At 42.9% G+C, this 12096-nt stretch overlaps 1 protein-coding gene across 1 annotated transcript in view; it reads right to left on the bottom strand.

Annotated features, from left to right (window-relative positions):
- Positions 1-9574, bottom strand: part of NRDE2 (NRDE-2, necessary for RNA interference, domain containing) — a 48843-nt gene extending 39269 nt beyond the window's left edge. Inside the window, exon 1 of the mRNA XM_037503714.1 lies at positions 9456-9574. Within this exon, the coding sequence (XP_037359611.1) occupies positions 9456-9519 (64 nt within the window). The 5' untranslated portion in view covers positions 9520-9574. The remainder of the gene's footprint in view (positions 1-9455) is intronic.
- Positions 9575-12096: the final 2522 nt, after the last annotated feature.

The raw sequence follows: 12096 nt of genomic DNA, 5'->3' as shown, positions 1-12096 counted from the left end.
ATAAAGGCACGCGTATATGGACAACTAATCTTTGACAAAGGAGCAAAGACTATGCAATGGAACAAGGATAGTCTGTTCAATAAATGGTGCTGGGAAAACTGTACCACCACATGTAAAAGAGTAAAACTAGACTACTACTTCACACTATGCACAAAAAATGAACTCAAAATTGATAAGACTTGAAATCATAAAACATATAGAAGAAAACAAAGGCAAAACACTCCATGACATACATCTCAGAAATATCTTTAAAGTTCATCCCCCAAAACAAAGAAAGTGAAGGAAAAGATAAACAGCTAGGATTACATCAAACTAAAAAGCTCTGTACAGCAAAAGAAATAAAAACCAAAACAAGGAGACACCCTACTGATTGGGAGAAAATATCTGTACTGCATATAACTGATAAGGGACTGATTTCAGAGATCTACAAAGAGCTCACAAGGCGCAACAAAAGCAAAGCCAACAATACAGCCAAAAAAACGGGCGGAAGGTTGGGGCTTCCCTGGTGGCGTAGGCAGTTGAGCGCAGCAATGTGAAGCTGTCCACAGCCTCTGCAGTGCCAATTCGATCCACACTAGCCTCAGAGCAACCCACATAGTGAGCAGACCTCTCCTCTGTCTCACCCACTGCTCCCCTCAGCAGTGTATTTCATCAGTCTGCCTGTTCTGCTCCCCGCTCTGTCTCTGGTGAATCCTCTCACCCTCCCGCGCATCTGGCCTGTACCCCGGCTCTTGTATAAATAAGATAAATCTTTAAAAAAAGTGGGCAGAAGGTTGCTTATTGGCCTTTTGGCTAAGAGCAAGTGTAAAAAATGGGAAGAGCTAAAAGACACTTTTCCAAAGAGGAAATGCAAATGGCCAACAAGTATATGAAAAAAAATGTTCAACATCACTTATAATCAGGGAACTGCAATTGAAAACCACAATGAGATACCACCTCTTACCATGAGAATGGCACATATTAAAAAAAACTAGTAACAACAAATGCTGGTGAAGATGTGGAGAAAAAGGAACTTTCTTGCACTGCTGGTGGGAATGTAAAATGGTCCAGCTCCTATGGAAAGCTGTGTAAAGGACCCTCAAATGACTAAAAATGCAGTTACCATATGATCCAGCAATTCCACTCCCAGGAATTTATCCAAAGGACAAAAAGCATTAATTCAGAGGGCTACCCACGCCCCTAGTTTTACTCAGCACAATTTACAATAGGTAAGATATGGAAACAACCTAAATGCCCAAAAACAGATGACTGTATCAAGAAGATATGGTGTATATATACACAATGGAATACTACTCAGCAATCGAAAAAGATAAACACATGCCATTTGCAGCAACATGGATGGAGCTGGAGGGGATTATGCTCAGTGAAATAAGTCAGAAGGAAAAAGAAAAACATCAGATGGTTTCACTTATAGGAGGAATATAGAGAAACCAAGTAAGGGATGGGCGGCGGGGGGGGCGGAGACAAAACTAGCAGGCAACTATAAATCAGAGACATTCAGCAGGGGAGTGGAGGGAGAGGGATTAAAACAGGGGCGGGAAGAGCACAAGAGACTATGGTGATGGTTCATGGGTGACTTGGTGGTGGGAATTTTATGGGGATTACACCTGAGAGGAGAAAGCAAACTGTACAAAAATGAATAATGATGTAAAATATATAGAGAAATTAAAAAAAAATTAAAAACAAAGAAAACACAGTAGAGAGTCTGGGTTTATCCTAACAGCAATGGATAGATGCTCCAGAGCTTCCAGCAAGAGTGACAAAATCAGATCCAGATTTCAGAAGACCAGCAGCAAAGAATAGTGTGTAAGAGCCCAAGTTTTGAAGCTAGTTGGCCTGAGCTCAAAGCCTGACTCTGTGACTTACCAGCCATGTGATAGTGGACAAGTAACTCATCGGCTCTGTGCTTCTATTTCCTCTCCCTTAAAAGCACACAATAATACCAATCTCATAGGGTTGTAAGAATTCAGTGAGTTAGTACAATTAAGCATTTAGGCCAGTTGAGTGGCACACAGTGTTTTTAAATAAATACACTTTAAAATTCTGGTTACAAAGACAAATGTTCTATGCTCCCTGCAAGGTGGTGAGGCTATGGGGTGGGGAAACATGATTTCTGGAGGGGCCACAGCTCAGGGTGTGCCCTGGAAGGCTGGGCCTATGGCCCTGCAGTGGGCATTCATTTAGCTGCAGGCTGTCTTCATTTTGTATGTAAGGATACAGAATTTCTGTAATTTGTGGCTGCAGAAAAAGGCGGGGGGGGGGGGGTCAGCTGCCATGAGGAGTGCTTGGATTTCTTCAGTTCAGTGTCACAGTTTAAAATGCCTTTTAGGTGGGGCCTCCCCGGTGGCGCAGCGGTTGAGCGCTGGGTTGCAAAGCTGCCCGCAGCCTCTGCAGTGCCGGTTCGATCCCCGGCTGCTCCCCGGCCACCGGAGGAGGGTCCCACATGGCGTGCAGACCTCTCCTGTCGCCCGCTGCTCCCCTCAGCAGTGTACTTCGGTCCTTCTGCCTGTTCTGCTCCCCGCTCTGGCTCTGGTGAATTCTCTCACCTTCCCGCGCTTCTGACTGTACCCAGTGCATGTATAAACAAAACAAACAAACAAACAAATAAATGAATAAATAAAACATGCCTCTATTAAAAAAAAAAAAAAAAAGACACTGTGTGTAGGTTTTTAAAAAATGCCTTTTAGGGCCTCCCCGGTGGCGCAGCGGTTGAGCACTGGGTTGCGAAGCTGTCGGCGACCTCTGCGGCGCTGGTTCGATCCCCAGCTGCTCCCCAGCCACCAGAGGAGGGTCCCACATGGCGCGCAGACCTCTCCTGCCGCCCGTTGCTCCCCTCAGCAGTGTACTTCGGTCCTTCTGCCTGCTCTGCTCCCCGCTCTGGCTCTGGTGAATTCTCTCACCCTCCCGTGCTTCTGACTGTACCCAGTGCATGTATAAACAAAACAAACAAAACAAAAAAATAATAATAAATAAAACATGTCTCTATTAAAAAAAAATCTTTAAAAAAAAATAAATAAAATAAAATGCCTTTTAACTAATTGTGGACCTCTTCATTGTCAGCCAACGAAAGAGTCACTGCATCAATGAAAGTTCCAGAACCTTTTGTACCAAACACAATTTGCAACAATTTGTTAATTTTTTTTGTTCCAAATAATGCTAAAATGTGTTAGAAGCTAAATAAGCAGTATTCCATTAAAAAATTAAAATAAATTCTGGCTGTGAAGGTGTAGGGTAGAGAGTGGTTCAAGGAACCAAGGCAAGACTAAAGACGGGAGACCATTTAGGAGACTATTGTAATAATCCAAAAGATGATGGTGGCAAAAAGTTAGGTGGTGGCAATGAATGGAAACTAAAGAATTTAAGAGCTATCTGAAAAGACTGGATGAAGAATGGAATGTGGGCAAGGGAAAGATAAGCCACGTGTCTAGTTTTGGCTTGGGTGAATGGAGGTGCCAATTTCTGATATGTGGATACAGGATGCACAACAGGCTGAGTTTGGGGGAAAACTGGGTTTAGTTTCTCCTGTGGCTCATACACCCACTTCAGATACTGTATCAGCTAAATAAACTGATATGCCATTTTTCATCCCAACTCTGTCCAAATATTTGATTCCCAAGCAACCATGTTTTAAGAGCACACAATCCTAAAAAATAATCTGGAAGGATCAGACAAGGGACTCTGTTGCTCTTAACATAAGGGAGCCCTGTGTGTGTTTGGTGGAACAATGACTTGCGGAATTAAGCTTCCCTCACCCTCCTCACTAAAAGTGATGCCTACTTAAATCCTGGAATACCTCTCAGTACCCAGAGAGAGGAAAGCAGAGCGTCCCTTACCTTGCTACTGCCTGTCTTTCCTGCTTGGAAATTTAATTTTCTTTTTAATTGAAACACTGTACTTACTACTACTAACATGATCTTACATTTTTATGACCTAAGGCCACAAGTACAGAGCGTTTCTTTCTTAATTCAAGAGAAAAGAACTTTAATAGAACTAGTATACAATAGAAAGAGAAAGAGAATAGTTTCAAACCAAACACCCAAAGTTGGAGCCTCCCTGGTGACGCAAGGGGTTAAGACACAACCTATGAAGCTGTCTGCAGCCTCTGCAGCACAAGTTCAATCCCTGGCTGGCCAGGGAGCTAAACCACATGGCACAGCAGACCTCTCCTGTCTCGCCCGCTGCTCCCCTCAGCAGTGTACTTCGGTCAATCTGCCTGTTCTGTTCCCCACTCTGTCTCTGGTGAATCCTCTCACCCCCCACACCTCCGACCTGTACCCCAGCTCATGTATGCATAAATAAATAAACACCCAAAGTTACCCATCCCCTAGTGGGTAAATGTCCAGCCAAACAGGGTTGAGCCAAATCAGGGCCACTGATGCCCCAAAACTTTCCAAAACTCTAAGGCACCTTCTGGTGGGAACCCATAGGAAAGAGGCACAGAGCTTCTATTTTTTTTTTCCCCCAGATCCTCTCATGAGTCCATACTTTATTTTATTATATCCTTTACATCATCATGCAGTCCACATAAAATTCTCACCACCAGTTCACCCGTGAACCTTCACCATAGTCCCTTGTGCTCGTCTCTCCCATTTTGATCCCTTTTCCTCCATCTCCCTCACAGAATGTCTTATTTATGGTTGCCTGGTAGTTTTGTTTTTTTAAAAATTATTATTATTCTATTTTCCCCTGATCCATTATTTGGTTCCCCTATATTCCTCCTATAAGTGAAACCATCTGGTATTTTTCCTTTTTCCTCCTGGCTTATTTCATTGAGCATTGTTCTTTCTAGCTCCATCCATGTTGCTGTGAATGGCTTGAGTTTATCTTTTTTGATGGCTGAGTAGTTTTCCATTGTGTATATATACCAGAAATAGTCTAAATGTCCTTAATAGGTAACTGAATAAAGTAGGTAACATCCATACTCTGGAGTTGTATACCAGTCAAAAGAAACGAGAATGGGGCCTCCCCAGTGGCGCAGCAGTTGAGCGCTGGGTTCCGAAGCTGCCCACAGCCTCTGCAGCACTGGTTCAATTCCTGGCTGCTCCCCGGCCACCGGAGGAGGGTCCCACATGGCGCGCAGACCTCTCCTGCCGCCCGCTGCTCCCCTCAGCAGTGTACCTCGGTCCTTCTGCCTGCTCTGCTCCCCGCTCTGGCTCTAGTGAATTCTCTTACCCTCCCGCGCTTCTGACTGTACCCAGTGCTTGTATAAATAAATAAATCTTTAAAAAAAAAAAAGAAACGAGAATGATCTCTATACTCTGCTATCGAGTGAGCTCTAGGGTTTAGGATAAAAGGCAGAACAGTGTGGTTTTAGGAAGGAGGAGGGAAATAGAATTGCTCATAATAAGGGGGGGTGCAGGAAGGGAGGATATCAGTGACTAATAGAAGTTTTCTTCCCCTAAAAGTTAAATTAACTTGGAGGTGCAGAGATGAAAGCCTTTTTTTCCTCTGAATTTACCTGGGTTATATTTAGAATCATGTAGTATTCCACATTATAAAATATGATCAAATCAAAAGGAAGAAAATAGCAATCCCCCAAAATTAAAAACAAACATACCTAATTGTATATGAAATGGTAACTAAACCACACAGAGAATTATTTCAAATAATTTTTAAACACAGTCATCTGACAACCTGCTTGTGTGATATGTCTTAAGAACAGAACTATAAATACTGAACTATTATTAGTCACATTAGTACATATATAGATAATATAGATATTACACATACACAATTGTACTAGTGGTAGTAGGAATTAAGATTCTAAGCACAAGAGGAAAGAAATATAAATATTAAAGCAAAGACCTGTAGTGAAAATCTCAGAGTCTTAAGGTTGGGTTAGTAATACCCATATGAATTACGATATATTTTTGTAGGGGTAGGAAGGGTCCCTGAGCAGGTTTTCCATGATCCAGCAGACCGGGTAAAGGAGGACAGTCCTGGAGCCCCCAGTGTCTTTTGCAGGCTTTTATTGGGATTTACCAGGTACACAGCAGGCAGGGGGGCGGGGGGGCCGCGAGGCTGGTAGGACTCCCAACCCCCAGCAAGTCTTCACTCTTTCTGGGCTCTCTCTCGTGGTTCTCTGCTTTCGTTTCTCTGCTTCTGCTGGCATCCCCGTGACGCCACCCTTAAAAGTCCGTTCTTAGCCCAGGTGAATCCCATCTACATATGCCCACACCCTATTCCAGGTGCCCGCCATCAAGCATGCATTCAGGACCGTGGGGTTCCATCATCTATCCTAATGGCAGGAGGGCAGAAAAACCTGATACTTTTTACCTTACCCTACAATTTTTCTCTTCCCGGTTCTGGCCACTGAAAATGTCTAAAAGTAATGACAACTCAGCACGATGACTACGTCTAACAGGCAATTTGTGGTTTTGACAAACCCACGCCATTTCCCACTAGGAGAAAGCAAGGTTTTGGTTTTGCTTCCTTTTTTTGAAAAACAACCAATTCCAAGCCCTAGCAAGACATGTAGCAGTAAATTCTGGGCATCTTTTAGGCCGGAAAGCAAGGAAGTGATTAAGGACAACTGGGTCATGTCAAAAAGACACAGGCACCAACTTGATTAGGCTCTCATTAGCCAACAATGGGGCAATTTGAGCATTAGAAAAAATGTCTGCAACGGATTGAAAGATAAATATCAGAAATCCATGAGTTCAAAATAAAAAGGTTAAAATGAAAGGCACTGCACTGGTCACCTCTACAATGTTTTGAGGACCCTATTAAGATTCCTGGACCTGACTCCAACCAGGATGTGGTTGGAGGCTTCCCCATAGCAACAAGCAATTCTGAGACTCCAAGAATGAAAATTCTGCCACTACCCAGAGATCGCATCAGATTCCACAGACTAATTGCTCAACCTCTCAAGACCATCACTTCTGACACCATCCGAAAGCCCTCTGCTTTTGACCAGACAACTACAATTCATTGACCCTGGCCCCTTCCTCGGGTTCAATTAATGTGCTACAACCACCCACAGAACTCAGTAAACCCATTTACTCACTAGATCACTAATTTATTACAAAGGACATGACTGAGGAACAACCAGATGGAAGAGATGCATACAGCAAGCTGTGGGGAATCTGCCCTCTCCAGGGCACCATCTCCACAAGCCTCCAAATGTCCACCGACCTGGAAGCTCCCTTCTTTTGGGGTTTTTATGGAGGCTTCATTACACAGACATGACTTATTAATTCACTGGCCATCAGCAACTGAACTCAATCTCCATTCCCTCTACCCTCCCCAGGGGTCTCTGGGGTGGACTGAAAGTTTCAATCTTCTGATCAGAAGATTGGTTCACCTGGCAACCCGCCTCTACCCTTAGTGCTTCCCCAAAGTCAACATAACATAACATAACATAACAAGTTTGTCACTCTCAACTCATAGAAAAGTCCAAGGCTTTTGGGAGCTTTGAGCCAGAAACTGTGAAGATCAAATAAATATATGAGAAATACATACTGTGGCCAACAGAATGACCAACTATGTATTTTTCTATGAATCATACTAAGGAAGACCCCAACTCGTTATTCTAAAAACTGACAAAATCAAGTATTCTTCTTGCTGTTCCTGCCTGAACTGTATTTCTGGGCAAGAGTGTAGGGGAAAAGTTTCTCATACAATAATGGACGCTTATAAATATAAGAGAAATGTTAAAGTGGGAAATTAACCATTCTGTAACTCCCATTTAATAATGGCTCTAAGCAATAATCATAAATGGCTTCAAAAATCATTAGGCAAAAGGCTAATGGACAACTTCATAATGGATTAGTCAGACTGTCCATGAAACCACACATTAATCTTATCACTAAAAAAGAAAACGAGATAGCATATCCCTCTAATTCGATTCTGTAAGTGCAGAGCAACTCTAATAGGTTATTTTCAACTTAAAAAATTATACTTGTTTTAACTCTCTAGATCTAATTATCGGTTTACAGGCAATACTGGGCCAGAGAAGCTTATTAAAAGACATGAATATTGGGCAGGTACTGCCCACAGGAAAAATGACCCAGTTTCCTTAACAAATCACAAGGGAAAATGGATTTAATTTATATTAAAAAGAGACCTAAGAGATGTAGCCACAAAATGCAAATTTCGGTCCTAAGTTGAACAAACAGGCCACTTTCTAGACAATATATATTTGAACACTGATTAGCAACGAGATAATATTAAAGAATGGTAATTTTATCATAAGTGATAATGCTGTTTAATTTTTAAATAAGCAGTACTTAAAAGCACTTTACACATATTCTAGTGCTGGAAACCCAGATGACCAATAAGTATCAGTTAAGAGAAATAACAAGAACAATCTTCCATTTCACTCTCCCAAAATAAAAGGACAAACTCTTGACCTGTCATTCAAGTCACTACCTTCCCTTCCCTTTTTCCCAAGGTTCCTCTTCATAAACGCCTCTGTATTTCCATACAAACTGGACTATTTGCAATTTTCGGTATAGATTTCATGCTTTTAACTTTGCAAAAGTTAATTCCTTATAAAGTCTTCTTTGTATCGCCACCAAAAGTCATTATTCCTGTAATCCACTGGTAACACCTAAGACATCCTTCCATGCACTGTTATCTTTGTAAGTACCTACTACTGCACTGTACTTCAAGCAAATATTTATTGAACACCGACTATATTTTGGGCCTCTGCTAGGAGCTAAATAAACATCACGTGGAGGTTACAGTCTAGTAAAGAACGACCAAAATTACACGAATTATATATGAAATTACAATAATGAGAAGTATTACCCAAAAAGAGGTGTAGGGCGATGAGAGGCTATAACAGAGGTGTCGGGTACACTGGGTTCTGCCACGTTAAGGTGCATGATTTAGGGTTACCTAAATTATGATTCACCATGTGCCTCAATTTCTAACAATGCAGCGCTCCTGGGAATGTTTAAGGCTTAAACAGAACGTAATACCGTCAACTGACACCAAGGAGGCCCTCGATATGTAAACGTTAGCTGTTGCCCCCACCAGCTGTGCCTGTCTGGAGGAAAACTGTGCTTGATGAGGCTGTGGATCCTAATTCCCTAGCTCTAGGTTTCCCAGAAGATATGACTTCGACAAGCCTTTCAGAATTAAGTGAAACAGGAAAGAAAGATGCAATGAGAACCCCCAGCATCTGCATCAGGAGTTTCCTTGAGAGGTGAAATATCATTATTTTCATTTTGCAGATGAAGAATCTGAAGTACGGAGAAAGAATGGGGACCAACAAGTTGATAATACCCAAGTCCCAGCGCCGGGACCTCTCCCGGACTTTTCTCCCTCCCTAACACTGGACCTCCAGCCGCCAGGACAAGAAAGAAGCCTTCCCAGAAGGCCCTGCGGCGGCGCGAAGAACTCTGGGATACAAGTGGATAAACAAACGCAAGGTAAGGGCCGCGATTTAAGCCCGAGAAACTGCGTCTTGAGCCCGCCGAGTGTCTCCTTCATCCCTTTTGGGTGCTTACCTTTCCTGGCGCTCCCGCTATCGGGAGCCTCACTAACGGCCGCAAAGGCCGGGAACAGCGCCATGATCACAGGCCGCACCGCCGTTCCCTCCACGGAAATGGCACCGAGGAGCGGCCGCCGGTAGTGAGGCCTTTGCGATCGCGGTGCATTCTGGGAAGTGTAGTTTTCCTGGCCTATACCCGGCTCGACCCATGGACGAGGCGGGGCGGGGCAGGACTGGGTACCCCTGGATGCCGTCAGAACCGGAAGTTACGGAGACCGGGTATTGAAGTTTTTCAGAGCAGAGAAAGACTAGAAAGTTGGGATTGCAGTTCGACCTCTGAACTCACACTTTACTTGCTAACTGGGTCAAGTTAATCAAACTCTCTAATCTTTAGTTTCCTCATCTGCAAGGTGTTGAGAAGATTAAAAGAAGATATAAAGTGCTTGATATTGTGCCTGGCCGTGGAAAGCACGTGAAAGTTAGCTGTCACGTGAGCTGTCACTGCCAGTCCAACCTTCAGTCTGTTTACTGTTGTGTATATCCTAGGAATACAAAGGAATTCATCATCTGACCAGGTTCAGAGTTTTTGGCTAGTAAGAAAATACATTACCTCCCTAAGAAGTACGTTTTAAACATTGGAATCAAAATCTAATTAAGCCTGCTACCAGAAAGAGAAATAAGGAATTTTTTTTTTAAGATTTATTTATTTTTATACAAGAGCTGGAGTACAGGCCAGAGGTGCGGGGGGGTGAGAGGATTCGCCAGAGACAGAGTGGGGAACAGAACAGGCAGACTGAGTGAAATACACTGCTGAGGGGAGCTGCGGTAGAGTCAGGAGAGGTCTGCTGTGCAATGTGGGTTGCTCTCTGGCTGGCCGGGGATCCAACTGGTGCTGCAGAGGCTGCCGATTGCTTCATAGTGCGGTGCTTAACCCCTTGCGCCACCAGGGAGGCCATAAGGAACAATTTAAAGAGTTCAAACTGTTGTAGAGCAACCCCGATACAAAACGGGGTGCCTGACTGTGGGTCCTCACCCATGCGCTTAAAAGGACTTATCAATATTCTACTGCAGGCACACATGAAAGGTTAATAAAAGGTTTATTTACAAGGGAAGGGGAAATGAGGAAATGTACAGCTCTGGGAGAAAAGTGGGAGACAAAGTTTTAGATGAGTCCTACCCAACCCACCGATCAGGAATCCCAAAATGGCGCTCTCAGAGTTGGCCGCCAGCCAGGAGAGGTGAAGCCAGGAGGGAGCGATTGCGAGCCCCCCAAGGCCCACGTGTTTGGTTTTTATATCCAACCTGGCTGCCCAGCTCCACCCTCAGGTCCCAGCCACCCTCCCTTGGTGGTGATGGGATTTGTCTTTCCCAATGTCTTGATGGCTTTAGTCTGGAGTGGGGGTGGGGTCCACAAAGCCTGTATGGGATTAACTCAGGACATCATTTCCCCCTAACAATACCACTTAGAAGTTTAGAAGTAATCAGCCAAATCCAGAATGTGGGGAATTATAGAAAATAACTCAGTTTCTTCAAACCGATGATTTTTCAGGGATGGAAGATTACCATAGATTAAAAGACTTTAGAGACCTATCAAACAAGAGCTATATATGAGCTCATTGTTATTATGATGGGAATACTGTAAAAAAAAAAAAAACCAACCTTTTTGAAAGATGGAGAAATAAGAGAGTGTTAGACGTTGGTAATTCTTGTTACTTCTGTTAGAACTAATGGCACTGGGGTTAAGAAAGTTCTTATATTAATTACAGAAACATTATATATAATTAGAGATACATACTCTAGTATGAATTAGTAAATACACCTTTCCACACTAAGGTCATAATTCAAGGGCCAGGAGGTGTTCCAATTGGTTTCACTGATGAGTGAGACTTTTAAACTGGTCTACCCAGAACTTAAAAAAGCAAGCGCCTTTCATCCTAACAAGGAAAAAAATCCTCAGTCACGAACTCACACAAACTGGAGAAACGGGTCTATCAGTCATTCTGTCTTAAGGAATTGTCTAGAATGTATGAAGTAAAATAAAGAAAATGTGCTCTTGGTAAACAGGAGGAAATAAAGGAATCTGAGTTATTTCTTTAATATGATGTTTTCCTTTTTTTTTATATATGAGGGGGTGGGAATTTTTTTAAGCTAGAAATGCCTTAATTTGTGGACACAATCCCAAGCAATGGCTCTTCAATCATAGCTAAACGAGTCTATGTTTAGTTAAAATTCACAAACTCAAGAATCTGTCTGAAATCTGTAAGGTTCTGAGAAGTCATGAAAATTAAAGGATGGCAATTGCAGGCTGGATAATGATGTTACCATTTGAAAAAATCTTTAGGAGGAATCTCACTTAGCTTTAGTATCCTATAAGGAATGTTGTATTATTTGGGCTGAACGCATTTTCCAAGCACTTTGAATAAAACTGTTATTGATCAAAGTTTTAAAAGACTGCATAGTTTTTTTTAAAGATTTATTTATTTATTTATTTATACAAGAACCGGGGTATAGGCCAGATGCACGGGAGGGTGAGAGGATTCACCAGAGACAGAGCAGGGAACAGAACAGGCAGACTGACGAAATACGCTGCTGAAGGGAACAGCAGGCGAGGCAGGAGAGGTCTGCTACACCATGAGGGACCCTCGCCAGCTGGCATC

Source organism: Talpa occidentalis, unplaced genomic scaffold, assembly GCF_014898055.3.
Source record: "Talpa occidentalis isolate TD23 unplaced genomic scaffold, MPIMG_talOcc4v2.1 talOcc4.11, whole genome shotgun sequence".
NCBI classification, from domain to species: domain Eukaryota; kingdom Metazoa; phylum Chordata; class Mammalia; order Eulipotyphla; family Talpidae; genus Talpa; species Talpa occidentalis.
This window is presented reverse-complemented; position numbering and strand designations above follow the sequence as displayed.